The sequence below is a fragment of the Diospyros lotus genome, chromosome 9, assembly GCF_014633365.1.
Source record: "Diospyros lotus cultivar Yz01 chromosome 9, ASM1463336v1, whole genome shotgun sequence".
In the NCBI taxonomy this organism is placed as follows: Eukaryota; Viridiplantae; Streptophyta; class Magnoliopsida; order Ericales; family Ebenaceae; genus Diospyros; species Diospyros lotus.
In genome coordinates this window covers 1,098,198-1,113,173 of record NC_068346.1, presented here as the reverse complement: position 1 = coordinate 1,113,173, position 14,976 = coordinate 1,098,198, and the positions used below count along the sequence as shown (strand labels likewise).

At 36.3% G+C, this 14,976-nt stretch overlaps 2 protein-coding genes across 2 annotated transcripts; both read left to right on the top strand.

The window, feature by feature from the left end:
* Positions 1–1,390: 1,390 nt before the first annotated feature.
* On the top strand, positions 1,391–3,641 carry LOC127809441 (microtubule-associated protein RP/EB family member 1C-like). The gene is made up of 6 exons (XM_052348228.1): positions 1,391–1,586; positions 1,687–1,842; positions 1,934–2,040; positions 2,559–2,769; positions 2,840–2,953; positions 3,059–3,641. The coding sequence occupies exons 1-6, from the start codon at positions 1,479–1,481 to the stop codon at positions 3,335–3,337; spliced, it is 975 nt and encodes a 324-aa protein (XP_052204188.1). The 5' UTR covers positions 1,391–1,478; the 3' UTR covers positions 3,338–3,641.
* An 8,017-nt stretch (positions 3,642–11,658) lies between these two features.
* LOC127809714 (F-box protein At1g47056-like) lies at positions 11,659–13,858 on the top strand. Its single transcript, XM_052348733.1, has one exon. The coding sequence runs from the start codon at positions 11,821–11,823 to the stop codon at positions 13,447–13,449; it is 1,629 nt and encodes a 542-aa protein (XP_052204693.1). The 5' UTR covers positions 11,659–11,820; the 3' UTR covers positions 13,450–13,858.
* The last annotated feature ends 1,118 nt before the right edge of the window (positions 13,859–14,976 follow it).

Below are 14,976 nucleotides of genomic sequence, written 5' to 3'. Positions count from 1 at the left end.
TGTAAGACATACCTCTTTCAATAAATCATAAACCCTTGTTGAGTTCATATAGTTTTATTTTAAATTTCACCTGAGCTCGTGCGATTTTGACAATTTTCTTTCGAATCGTCATAAGTTACTTTAATTTTTTATAATTTAAATCCAACATTAAAGACTAACTAAATTGTAAAAGAAAAAATGAAAAGAGGATATCATATACAATAAAAATGAGAAAATGATATTTTTTAAAAAAAATCAGAAATGAAAATACAGGGGAAGCATGTAAATAAAAAAATATAAGGGTATTTTTTAAATATAATTTTTACATTATATATTATAATATAAACAATTCTCTTATATTTTCATATTATATAATATAAGAACTTTTTTTTTCATTTCTGTCGACGTTTAAAATTTTTCGATCTTAATTCGTCGGTCCGCATTGATGTATTAATCACGAATACGAAGGAAAGAAACAAACACCGTCAATAACAAATAGTACACGATGGAATTTTTACATGGTAGTCCACGACTGCTCTCTGATCATTTTAGCAAGATAACAGTATGTATTTTTTTTTCTCTCCCTCTCTCTCGTACAATGATTTTTAATCCCTTATTTATAGCGTAGGGTGTTTACAATTTCTTCTTGATGACTCCCAATCATAGAAGAGTAATTATTATTATTATAGGGACAATATGTCCTTATCAACCCCACAAAATTGGGGAAAAGGTTTTGCACCATCAAGGACCCAATTTGTTATGAATAAGACAGGTGGACAGCATTTCCGGTTATTCTACTTTTTGGTTTGTTTTGCGAGCTGATAAACCAGTGAGTTAGAGGCATTGCTGGAAGCTCGCTTACTCTCGCGGTCGAAGCTCATGCTTTAACAATTATGCGATCTCGTTGAGATGTCTTTAGTCGTAAGTTCATTGGGCTTCGAGAGGTTGGGCCGAATCATTGAATTATTTCCAGCCCAAAGCAATCCAGGCAACAGTCCAAAACGGTCCAGAAAATGCTTGTAACAATTTTTAATCTTTTTATAGATAAAAATGTGTTTTCAAATCAGAAACGCGTTTTTAATATTACAAAATGATTCTAAAATATTTTTAAAATTATAAAAATACTCAAAAATATTTTTTGATGTTTCTCAATGTTTTAATATAAAAAATATTTCAAAAACGTTAAAATGACATCCCAAAACATTTTCATATATCATAGAAAACCAACCCCTCAAAAAAGTCTAATATCAAAAACAATCTATTTATTTTTTTAATTTAAGGGAGGAAGGCCTATTAAAAATAAGTAAATTATTAATAATCTTTTTAAATTATGAATTTTAAAATAAGTAAATTGAGTATTTATTCTTAAAAGAATGGGCTTTTTGGTCTGAGGCACAAATCCAAATTTTGAATTGAAGGAGGAGGAAACATCCCGCTCTCTCGTTTCAAATCCAACCAGGCAGGTACCGTCTCTCCCTGTAAGAAGCGAAGAGAGAGAGATGGCGGCGAACATCGGAACGATGGACTCGGCATATTTTGTTGGAAGATCGGAGATCTTGGCGTGGATCAACTCCGCTCTCCAACTCAATCTCTCCAAAGTCGAAGAGGTTTCTCCCAATTCGTTGTTTTTCTCATTTGCTCACATCTGTTTTCATCTACCCTTTGTTCGATTTTTGTGTGCCAACGGTTTGGATCTGTCGATTGCAGGCGTGTTCTGGAGCCGTTCACTGCCAGCTGATGGACGCCCTCCATCCGGGAATGGTGCCGATGCACAAGGTCAATTTCGATGCCAAGAACGAGTACGAGATGATACAGAATTACAAGGTTCTTCAGGACGTCTTTAACAAACTCAAGATCAACAAGGTTGATTTCGTTCAGGATCTGCTTGATTTTACTGTTCAATTTTGATTATTTGTGAGTCATTAATTGATTTGGGGATTTTGTGTGGGGACAGCACATTGAGGTGAGCAAGCTAGTGAAAGGGAGGCCCCTGGATAATCTGGAGTTGATGCAATGGATGAAGCGGTACTTTGATTCAGTTAATGGAGGCAATCTACATGGGTACATTTTCATACTTCTGTTTTCTGCTTCTTTTAACTGGGTAATTGAAGTAGGTGTTTCATCATAGAAATTTCTGATTTTTTATGCTTGGTTTCCGTGTCTAAAAACTCTGAATTCAGTTCCTATGTCCTTGTGCGATGTTTGATTTATACTCAACTGAATGATCAAAATGGCGGCCAGGTTGTGCGGTTGTTTGATTGTTATTTTCATATTTGAATAACCAATTATCGTTTTGAGCATTGATTGTTCTATTCAATTGTTGTCATGTCTGAACTCACCTGTTAAATTGAGTTTATGCATTGTCCTTGTTAGTTTCCAAACCTCCCAACTTTGACACTGGATAATCTAAAATTGGTATAGAGCATCTGATGCTTGCAAGAACATATATGTTCTTCTCATTAATTGCCTTATTTTGTGATGCCAATGGTGAAAAGCTATTGATCTCTATTGCTAGATGAAAGTACTAAAAAGCAGCCGTGTGCATGTTGATAAATGGCTTGATTTTCTGTATATGCTAGTTACAAGCCTTTGGAAAGGAGAGAGACTTCAAAAGGGGGAAAAGAAGTGAGCAAGAAGTCTGCACCATCACAGACCTCTAACAAGTCTTCCACAGCTGCTGCCAAGGCACAGGCCTCCCATAATCCTCGGAAGAATGATGTCAACTCTGTTCATCAGTCTGCTAAGAGCTCTAGACCTTCTTCCAGTGGAGGGCCAGCTTATGATGAACAGGTATCTGGAGTTAGTACCAACTGGGAACTTCTCTAAACAATTTTAGAATCTAATGCTTCTGTTGACGCAGATCACAGAGTTGAAGTTGTCAGTGGACAGTCTAGAGAAAGAAAGGGACTTCTACTTTGCAAAGTTGAGGGATATTGAGATCTTGTGCCAGTGTCCAGAGATTGAAAATTTGCCTGTAACTATCTTAAGTCATCTGATCCGGGAAACTAGTTACTGAATCAGTAGTAAAACCAACCATACTTAATGTTGCACTGATTAAGTACTTCTGCATTTTACACAGGTAGTTGACGCAATAAAAAGAATTTTGTATGCAACAGATGATAGTGCAGCTTTGGTGGCTGAAGCTCAAGCCTTGATATCCCAGCACCAGAAGGAGACTCAACTATTGAGTCCCATTTATGAAGTGCCTGAAGCTGGGCTAAACACAGATACCCAGAAGAGGAAAAATATCATCAATTCTGAGGTTGATGATGCTGCTACAATTGTGTTGTCTCCAAGGCAAAGGATTTCTGATGCTTCTGATGTCCATTGCAGTGGATCACCACTTGTGACTTACTGAGCCTCTCTCACCATCCTGCCATTTTGTTGCTCTTTTTAGTTGGTTTGTCAAAAGTCATCTAGTTCAAGGGTTCTGGATTTCACAGTTCACAATCTACAGTATTTCATAGTCTCTTCCCTCCTTGTGTTGTCTGTATTCATAAAAATAATCTCTCCCCTTTGCTTCAAGTTTTTACTTGGACTTATTCTCTGAATTGGACCAAATGTTTACTGGTCTTCGACCTTGATTCTTATTTTTGCCTGCCATTATTCATGTTGAATGACGCTGAAATCCAAAATTTTTTCTGATGTAACTGTTGCCACCAGTCTTGTTCTTGGAGTGTGACACATATACATATACATACTGAACTTGTGTACAGAAAACCAGTTGAGAATTAACATTAATGGTAAGTGGTAACCACAAATAGTAATTAGCCATATTGTTTGGTGATTTAGACCTACAAAGCCGGTGGGCTAAGCTTTTCTCTGGCTGATAATTATAGTTGAAGAAGAAATCTTCAACTGAGAATTGGAAGCCCAACCTTTTCCACAACTCTTAACGAGCCAGTAGCCTGTTTGACACTTGGCAGTGCTTCGAAATAGAGACTATAAATGCAAGCCCGCTGCTATAAATCTTCCAAGTTTCAAGTTCAAATCCCATAACGTTGCCAATCATGGCCACCATGCAGAAATCAGCTTCAGATGTACGTATGTTGTTACGTTTGACAGTATATGTGTATGGATGTGTCTTGTATGATCTTGTTTGGCCAAATACATATTTTAGCCTTACATTTGTCTCTTTTTTCCATTTAAATATTTAAATTTTTTATTATTTCAATTACACTTTTAAATTATGTCATTTCGAGTTAATTGCACACCTCATCACAATTAAATACCCAAATCACCTCTCATGTGCGTGCAAACTGACAACCATGTCTACCACAATTTTTTCTTTTAGTGGTGGGCAACGAGGCATGTGTAGGCTGTTGGGAGGCGATAGGCAAAGGCAACAAATGTAGGTAGTTATCGGTTGGAAAAAACGAAAGGCGAAGAGGTGAGTCAGCTTCGTCTATTGGCCATGGTAGATTAGGGAAGACAAAAAACGAAGAGATGAGTCAACTTCATTTATTGGCCATCGTCAATCAGGGAAGGCAGAAGGCAAAGAGGCAACTTTGTCGACGACTTCACCTCCTCGCCTTCCTCTTTTCTCGACTGACTATGGCCTACGCCTTATTGGATTTGCCTGTCACCTCTCAAAAGGTTATAGTGGAGATGGTGGTCAGTATGCATGCACATGAAGGGTAATTTTGGTATTTTAGAGAGCATGCATTGCACAAGTTAGATCAATTGTGTGAAAATATATAATTAACTCAAAATTATATATTTAAAGAATATAATTGAAATAATCAAAAGTTTCGCAATCTAAACAAAAATAACATGTAAGCAGAGCAACTAAATTATGCAGCGAGTCGATGAGAGTTATAAGCTTTAGCGATGTCCTTTCTAGGAGTCAGAGACAGCGAATCCACAGGATCAAAGGGAGAAGGCGGTGATCACGGTAGATTACCGGGCGTCGGCCGGTCAGGGCCAAGAGAAGAGGACGGTGCACGTGGTTCACCAGGTGCATTCACCGCCGGCTGACACTGCCTCCGGCGCCACCCTGGCTGATGCTGCCACCGCCGTGGCTTCCGTCCTGCAGTCTGCCAAGGAGGTCCTCTCCGCCGAACCGCCGAAGCGATCCTGAACAACAACTGATCTCTTACTTTTTCCTTTTTCTCCGCTTCTGTGTGTTCGAAAACAAGGTTTCTATCTGAAATTCTATTTTGTTCGAGATTTGTGGGTGTTATGGCATTTAATTTCTCCGTCGCCATTGGATCAGCAGAAGTTAAACAACAAAATCTCCTTTTAATTATTCATAAGCGGAATTAGCCTTTTTCCCGGGAAACAAACAGAATCCCACCAGTGGAAGTCAAGAAACAACATTTCTACACCTGAGAATTCTCGCAGCAACATCACCCAATGATTCCCAATTCAACAAAACCTTAAATCATGCGTGGATACGATTCCACACAGCAGAATCCAACACTTTCTACGATCGACTCGGCACTTGCACATAAATTTTCGTGTGGTTGTAAGTGTTCGAATTTGCTATTAAATGGTCAATTGTTTCAAAAAGAAAAGGCCGTCAATAAGAGGATAAGAATCTAATTCTCTGATGATATCCATTATAATTTCCTCAAAGCTAAGCGATTATTGGATAAGAATTGGCTTTATACCTTCTCTTGTTTGAATTGAATTTATGGCCTCAGCTTTTATTTTCTTCTGGAGGATATTTCAGTTTCCAATCTTCTCCTTAAATTGGAAATAATTGAAATTTGTTTATTGGGTAGCTCGGCAAGAAAGTCTGTAGGGTCAGGCAAGAGTACAGGCCCTGTCTAAGAGAATGGCTAGATGGAAGCAATCCGGAAGAAGGTTGTCTGAGTGAAGTTTACAGGTATGAATTGGTCGGGGGATGGCTCAATCCACTGTCCGACAAAAGACGCCCCAAGAAAGTAATCTTGGAGGAAGTGGCACCGAGAGAAGAAGTTCTCCAAGTGAAAGCTTGATTCTCTGTCCGAAAAGCTATAAGGTCTCTAGAGGAGTTGCTCGGAGATGCAGAAGAAGTCTCCTGTGATGGTCTTCGCTGTCCGAGAGAGTTATAGGACCCGAAAGAGCTGTCATCTGCAGGACAGGAAATAGTTAGAAGGCATGAGGGAATTTCTCCTCGGGTCCTCCAAGCTTTAAGTCAAATATTGTGTGATGAAGCAGGAAACGCACGAGTGTTTGTCATTTTTTTTCTTTTCGTATATAAACTCAATGGGTTTTTCCTTATTTGAAATATCGTTGGAATATTTATTTATTTCTCTTCACATTTACATGCATATGTTTGTGTTTTCCCTTACAGGGACAGTGTCACAAGATTAGCCTCGGATTCTAGCCGATAACCTTGTGATGACTCTAAGTTTGTCTACTTAGATCAGCCAACAACTTCCGAGATTAATACACCAAACAAATGGAAGCACACACAAAGAATACAAAAAAATCCTGACCTTTTATTCAATCTGAGAATATAAAGAAAAATAGTTTGGGCTAAACTCTCTAAAAGCTATCAAAATTGTCCACAAAATCACATATATATATATATATAGGCTATAGAAAATACAAGTGGTTATGCCTCATAACCATCGTTACTGAATCATAGGATCACATGCATCACGTGCAGTAATCGTCTGTGGGTCACATGGCTCGCTTGACTGACACCTGTCGTTACTGCCTCAACCCCCTGCACGCGCATGGTCCTCATGGGTGCGCTTGTGCGGACGTGCTCCACATATTGCTTGAGTGCGCGATTAGTGCCCACTCAGTGCTGCAATCGTTCACGCCTGTTGGTCTTGCCTCTCACCAAGGCACGCAGATTACCCTTATGTCCCGCACATCTCAGCCAGCTTAGCCCATCAGCGTGCCCGCATCTCTCGGCCTGCGTGGTTGCCCCGTGGCATCTGCCCCACACAATTGGGTCCAGCTCCATCCATGCGCACTAGCCATGCCGATCGTTGTACCAAATGCAGGCGCCTCGGGCATCGAGGCTCATTCTCCCCCACATTGCTGCATTTTCTCGCATACTTGTTACCACCTTGGCACGGTAGCCCTGTGTCATCCAAGACTTGAGCCTGTCATCCGCCCATAACTCGCCATAACACGCTACTCTCGTACCACATTACTTCACCGGAGGCGGGCAACTTCAGGTGAGCTTGTCGGAGACATTACAGATAGTCTAAGTTGCTGCTGGATTTCTGGAATCCCTCTATGGGCTGCTGTGCCTGGAGTCCAATGGGCTTAGCCCAAGTTTCTTATTTTAGGCATTCTTGTTCCGTAGCTTGTAATTCTAATTTAGTTATAGCTTGAATTACTCTGACATAAATAAACTTGTGATCTTTAATGGCATCTTTAAATGCTAAACTAATATTATTAATTTATCCATATTATTAATTTTTAAATATTAACATAAAATTTTAATTGAAATAAATTACAAAAAAATGAGACTTTTTAAAATCGGGAGAAATCTTGATTATTTGGTAATACCGTCGAATACCGACTGTCAAGTAATTTTTTTTTATTTTTATTTATATATAGTTTAATTATTTTTAATTTATTTTTTTATAATTTTAAATGTTATAATTTTATATATAACTTAAATATTATAATTTTATTTTTTTTGTTAATTTTTAAAAATATGACCTGTCTTAAATGTGATAATTGATTACTAGGAGGAATATGTAAAGTCATGTATGGATAATCAATTTTAAAATTTTAATTATTATTATTTATATAATTAATTAATTATTTAAATTATCTTTATTTTATATATAGTTTCATTATTTTAAATTTATTTTTTATAATTTTAAATGTTATAATTTTATATAAAACTTAAATGTTATAATTTTATTTTTTAACTCTATTTTTATTTGTTGTTTTTTTAAAAATGTGACATGTCTTAAATGTGGTAATTGATTGTCAGGAGAAATATGTAAAGTCATGTGTGTATAATTAATTTTGAAAATTTGATTATTATCATTTATATAATTAATTAATTATTTAAATTATCTTTATTTTATATAGTTTAATTAATTTAGATTTATTTTATTATAATTTTAAATGTTATAATTTTATATATAACTTAAATGTTAAAATTTTATTTTTTAACTTTATTTTTTTTGTTGTTTTCTTAAAAATTTGATCCGTTTTAAATATGGTAATTGATTGTTAGGAGAAATATGTAAAGTCATGTATGAATAATCAAATTTGAAAATTTAATTATTATTATTTATATAATTAATTAATTATTTAAATTATTCTTATTTTATATATAGTTTAATTAATTTAAATTTATTTTTTATATTTTTAAATGTTATATATAATTTAAATATTATAATTTTATTTTGTAACTTCTTTTTTTTTTTGTTACTTTCTTAAAAATTTGACCTGTCTTAAATGTGGTTATTAATTGCGAGGAGAAATATGTAAAGTCATGGATAATTAATTTTGAAAATTTGATTATTATCATTTATATAATTAATTGATTATTTAAATTATCTTTATTTTATATATAGTTTAATTAATTTAAATTAATTTTTTTATAATTTTAAATATTATAATTTTATATATAACTTAAATGTTATAATCTTATTTTTTAACTTTTTTTTTCTTTTTGTTCCTTAAAAATTTGACCAGTCTTAAATGTGATAATTAATTGTTAGAAGAAATATGTAAAGTCATGTATGGATAATCAATTTTGAAAATTTGATTATTATTATTTATATAATTAATTGATTATTTAAATTATCTTTATTTTACATACAATTTAATTAATTTAAATTTATTTTTTATAATTTTAAATGTCATAATTTTATTTTTCAACTTAATTGATTATTATCATTTATTTAATTCTCATTTTTTCCCGTAGTCTACTCCGAAGATATGCTATATGTTGGACTTATAGAAATTAAATGTAAATTAAATATGTGTTTTAAAAATTATGTTAAGTGAGTAAGATTCGAATTGTATGGCAAAGCGTGGGAAAAAAGAGAAACTTAATGGTGGCATCTAATTTGATAAATTAAGAAAAATAGGAGAATTTGAAGAAAGATAAATTAATAAAAGAAAGCAAATATCTCTCTATTCTTCTTCTCCATTCCCATTCAACCCTTCCATTTACTCTCTTCTCCTTTCTCGATTCTTCTTCTCAAATTTTTTCTTATTCTTTACTTTTATTTAGTAAAATTTAATCATATTTGTTTACTCAGTTTGGTCTTCTAGTGTAACATAGCACTACTATTCTGTCAAATGAGTGATATGAATGCAACTAAGAAAAATTAGGCATTGAGGGTTTGTATGGTAAGCACATATGAGACAAATACACATGAAAATTCAAAAAAAAAAAACATCTACCCTTGAATGCATATTTCAGAATAAAGAGGTTGGTTATCGTTTATTTCTTTTTTTTTTTTCCTATTATTGTGTAATTTTTTTTATTTTTTACACATTGTTTATTGTATTACACGTTAGTTTAAGTTTATTTTTTACATGATTTCAAGATAGAGTTATGTGTTTTTAATTGTTCGTTTACCCTTAAATGCATATAAGGAAATCTTTTAAAATATGTAATCTTTTTATTGTATTTTCACGATTGTAACACGATTATTTTATTTATTTTTTATTTCTTTATTGTGATTTTCATTTATTGTAACTACTAAATTATATAACTTTCACTTTAACAATTATTATTTTTTTTTACGATATCCATGCATCGCATGGGTGAACCACTAGTTATATCTTTATATTATAACTTTATGAGGAATATTTGAGAGAAGATTTATAAAAAAAAATTAAACTAAAGATATTCATGTTATAATCACACTCGCACATATATATATATATATATATTCTCAACTAAATAAATTAAGGTAAAAAATGATTGAAATTAACGAGCTATCTAATGGTATCTAATTTTGATTAGGTAAGATTGTTTGGATCAATTTTATAATTAGGTCTATTTTAAGTAAAAAATTATTAATTTATCATAATTGTGCTCGTTGTTGTTGAGAGACCAATAAATTTATAATTACGGGGTAGAGTCGTCTTTAAATCTTCGGGAGAGATGTATCTTGCACTAGTCCTCTAATATCTAAATCAATCTTAGCTAAAAATTAAAAAAATATTCTAAGAAATTGTACCTAGTTTTTAAGAACGAGGGCTCACCTCTATTTATATAGAGGATGAAGTTGACTAAAGGGAGAGTAACTGCATCTTCTAGAATCATTTGTTTCAAGTTTCAAAGGTATTAGTTTTAAAAGTTAATTGGCATACTTTGATCAGACTCCATTTGAAAAGGATCTTATGCTCTTTTGTGGTCATTTTTTTTTTTATCTTTTGGGCTTCTTTCGACTTATTTATTCTTGAACATAATCTTTTTACAAGTAAGTCGTGATTCAAGATACATCAATGTTGAATATCAATTTATGAAAACCAAAATTTTAAAATTATAGTATATTTCAAATAGTGAAGGGTGAATTAATAAATTTGGAATTTCAAAATAAATAAAGAATTCAAGCACACATTTATTCATGGGTAATTCAAGCACAAATTTGATATTTTATGGATCGTTTACTCTAAATTTTATACAAATTTCCTTTATGTATTGAAATATTTGAGCAACCAAAAATGTAATAAAATCTAAATTCGTAGATTAAATCTAATCATATGCTAATGGTTTAATGATAGGTATAATAACCACAAATAAAATTGTCCTTAGAATATAGATTAAGCGGTCGGATGAGCAATATGTCAATGTCAATCCGATGAGTTACGAGTTTAATTATCGTTCTGACACACAAGGGTTAAAAACTCAACCTGCGATTTATTTCTTCTAACGTAATCGATGGCATAAGTAATAAGGGTTGCGCACCAATATGATATTTTTTTGTGAGTTAATGTATTGTGACAATATAAAAAGATTATAATTGTTATATGTTTTGCTTGAATTAATGTGGAATTGATCTATTATTAAATTATTATGAAATTTTTTAACTTATAAACATAAATTTGTTAAAATAAATACCAATAAAATCTTGTGAATGAACATACAATTTCCATTAGAGCCATCCTATTCCTACACGGCCGGAGGTATCAAAATAGGACATGGTTCCCTACAACAATAATTCAATAACAAATTTATATTCTTTGTTTTCTGTAGATGCCATTAATTACGTAGGATACTATTATTTGTGAATAAAGAAATAAGTGTTAAATAAACTATCCTAAAATAATAGATAGATATATGAACATGAAGAGTGATAAGAATAAACATATAGTTGTATATATGGACGAATAAAGAACTCTCTACTCATACCCTCCTTCCTGTTAAGAACTTCAGGATTTGAAGTTGGAGTTATAATATATGCATATATTTTTATTTAATTTATTATTGAATTATATTTGTAATATAAGTATTTTAAATATTATATTAAGGTAATTCATATAATTGTTGATATTTGTATTTAAAAAAAAAAAATGGATCAAGCGTATTTGAACAATGGTTGAAGTTGAAACGTGTTTGAACGTTGATTTTGAACTTTGTCTTCGACGTTTACCGTTGAGGACGACCGCCGCCGCCGCCGCTGCTGTGGTTGATGGCCAGTCGGCCGTAGCAACTACGACCGGCCCAATGTCAGCCCAACCCGTTTGACCCGGCCCACCGACCGAACTCTATTATATATGTAATTAGAGCCCACTAGAGCACCTTTATATTTTTTAAAATTGCACATTCGCAGAGGAAAGCATTGATTGGGTGAGCCCAGTATCTGGTTGAAAGATCGCCGCTGACCTCCACCACCACTGATTCCGGCCACGCTTCCTGTCTCCCCCGCCCAGCGCGTAGAACAGACTCCGGCTGTTCCTTTCGCGTTGATGGGCCAGTCTGCGTCGACCCACGGGCTGAGCCACCGCCCCCACGGTCAGACGCAGACCAACCCCCTCCGCCGCCGGCCTTCCAACCTCCGGCCAGAGATGGCGCCTCTGATGCCGACGGTCGAAGAAAGCGTCGAGCTTGATTACATCTCCGAGCTCCCCGACGAGTGCCTGTCCTGCATTTTCCAGCTCCTCAGCTCCGGCGACAGGACGACCTGCTCGCTGGTTTGCCGGCGGTGGCTGCGCGTGGAGGGTGAGAGCCGCCGACGCCTCGCTCTCAATGCGCGGGCGGAGCTGCTGCCTCAAATCCCGTCGCTCTTCTCTCGCTTCGACGCCGTCGCGAAGCTCGCGCTGCGCTGCGACCGCCGATCCGTGAGCCTGGACGACGACGCCCTAATCCTGATCTCGCTCAGGTGCCGGAACCTCACGCGGCTGAAGCTCCGCGGATGCCGCCAGGTCACCGACGTCGGAATGGCCGGCTTCGCCAAGAATTGCAAAGGTTTGAAGAAATTCTCGTGTGGTTCCTGCATTTTCGGAGTCAAAGGCATGAACGCCTTGCTCGACCACTGCTCGGCTCTGGAGGAGCTCTCCGTGAAGCGCCTCCGTGGCATCAACGACGGCGTCGAGCCGATCGGGCCCGGCGTGGCTGCCTCGTCGCTCAAATCAATTTGCCTCAAGGAGCTTTATAATGGCCAGTGCTTCGGACCTTTAATAGTCGGTGCGAAAAACCTAAAAGCCCTAAAATTGTTGCGTTGTTTAGGCGATTGGGACAGGCTTTTGGAAATGGTGGCAAATCGGAATAATTCTTTGGTTGAAATCCATTTGGAGAGGCTCCAAGTGAGCGACGTTGGTCTTATGGCCATATCCAATTGTTCCAACATTGAGATTTTGCATCTTGTCAGGACCCCAGAATGCACCAATTGTGGGGTTGTGTCGATTGCAGAACGCTGCAAATTACTGAGGAAGCTCCACATTGATGGATGGAGGACAAATCGGATTGGTAATGAAGGCCTTATTGCCATTGCCAAGCATTGCAGCAACCTTCAAGAACTGGTTCTGATTGGGGTCAATCCCACTTCCATTAGCCTCGAAGCCCTTGCTACCAATTGTCAAAAACTGGAAAGATTAGCCCTTTGTGGTAGTGAGACAATTGGGGATGCAGAGATTTTGTGTATTGCTTCGAAATGTGTGGCATTGAAGAAGCTTTGCATTAAGGGGTGCCCGGTGACTGATCAGGGTATTGAAGCTTTCGCTTGGGGTTGTCCTAATTTGGTGAAAATAAAGGTGAAAAAGTGCCAGGAAGTGACTAGTGATCTTGTGGATTGGTTGAGGGCCAGGAGGGGATCGGTGGTGTTTAGTTTGGATGTCTGTGAGGTTGAAGCTGATGGGTTGGATGCAACTGCGAGTGACGGTGGAGCACAAGATGATGGCCTGGAGTTCCCAGCAATTGTGAGTCAGGGCACTACTGCCCCTGCCCCTGCCCCTGCCCCTGCCGCTGCCGCTGCTGCAGATGCTCCATCCACTAGCAATGGCCGGCGGTCTTTGTTCAAGTCAAGGTTTGGTCTCTTTGGAGGTAGGGGTCTTGTGGCTTGCACTTTCAGAAGGTGTGGCTTGCAATTTAGTTTATAATGCTCTGCACAATTAGATATCTTGTGCCCACAAAATTTCCTGCTGTCGTGTCACTGATCACACAGCATAACTCTATTTGGTGTTTGATTTCCTTAGTTTTGATTTTGTGATGTCTTTGTTTCTGATAACAGCAATTGTACCAAAGAATACTTTTTCCAATTGTGATCTTTCACCTCTAGCTTGTATAACTGGTGTTTCGTGTGTTCTATTGGTGTTGATTTTATTTGTGTTTCTCAAACCAATTCAGGAGAATCCTCCGGTGTCATCTAGATATGAAAGTGTTACCTTTTGACTGGGATTATCCATTATGCCAAACTGTTTATGGCCATGTTTTCATGCGAATATGCTGAACTTTTTCGATGAGTTACCATCAATTTCCAATTGTCAGTAATTGAACTTTTTGGCTCTATGATTCCCTTTGTTGTTTTGGCTTCTTCATGAATCCTTACTTATAGAAATAGAGTAATAGTAAGAATGAAAGTGTAGATTTTATTGTAAAGTTAGACACTATTCTTATCTTTCTGTACTACAAGTGAGAGGAGGGAATCTTTCATTTCCTTTAGTTTGTGATTGTTGAGGCTCATCCTTGCCATTCTGGTTAGTTGCGTCCTTGAAATATTTGGGCCTCCGAGTACTGAGTACACTGAGAACTTGGCTCGGCCTTAGCTTGTAGTCAAGTGTTTAACTCTTTTCAAGCAGTTAGTGTGAGTAGAGTGAGAACTCAGCATGGTCTTAGCTCGTAGTTAATCCTTTTCAAGTAATGCACTCGGAGCAACTTCACAAGCATCAATGGGCACACATCCGAAACTGCACTCTGACCAAACTTCTCAAATATTTGGTGCTTCCTCTTGCACCAGATTTTGATATCCTTATCCTCATTGGAGACTTGTGAAGGATAATGGATCCAATGCCTAATAGACAAATAACTAGAACTACTGAATTGTAAGGATATCGAAACAACTCTCCTATTTCAGTAGTGTTGGATCGAGTTAAGCTTGCATATAAAAATGACCCTCCTCTAGTCTTGCTTAGAGAACCTGAAAAATCCCTCAACATGCTCCTTTGCAACAGCTTTTTCTCCTTTGTCTGATTTGCCATGCCTTTTCCTGTGATCTTTTGCTTTTGTTAACTTGTAAACCTACAAAATTTCTCGTCCAAACTGCATTTCTTCCAATCTGGATCTGTCTGTCTCTTGAACTTAAAAGGAGTTCTTCTGTCTCATTCCTGTGAGGTTACAAATTACAATGTCTAATAACTGCAATCTTTTGTTGTTAAATGTTTGCCAGAACAAAAAACTGATCTCTCTTAGGTGTTTGTTATTTGTCATTCTCATGAGCCATGTTAACTTTAGTTCACCCAGAAAGCTATCACGCACCATGCTGCATCTCACCTGGAGATGTATAAACCTGTTTTCGGATAATGCCAATGTGTGAATGATAGATGATTCTTTAGGACGTTCTAGCCTTTTCACTTTACGAGAGTCAGGAGATGGTTGTTCTCGTCTTCAACCTTTGTCGCAATCAAATT

Excerpts from the sequence above, each read along its gene's own strand:
- LOC127809441 (XM_052348228.1), top strand. The coding sequence starts at position 1,479 with ATGGCGGCGAACATCGGAACGATGGACTCGGCATATTTTGTTGGAAGA. Across the intron at positions 2,041-2,558 it reads AATGGAGGCAATCTACATGG|TTACAAGCCTTTGGAAAGGA; the intron begins GTACATTTTCAT and ends TGTATATGCTAG. Across the intron at positions 2,770-2,839 it reads GGCCAGCTTATGATGAACAG|ATCACAGAGTTGAAGTTGTC; the intron begins GTATCTGGAGTT and ends CTGTTGACGCAG.
- LOC127809714 (XM_052348733.1), top strand. The coding sequence starts at position 11,821 with ATGGGCCAGTCTGCGTCGACCCACGGGCTGAGCCACCGCCCCCACGGT.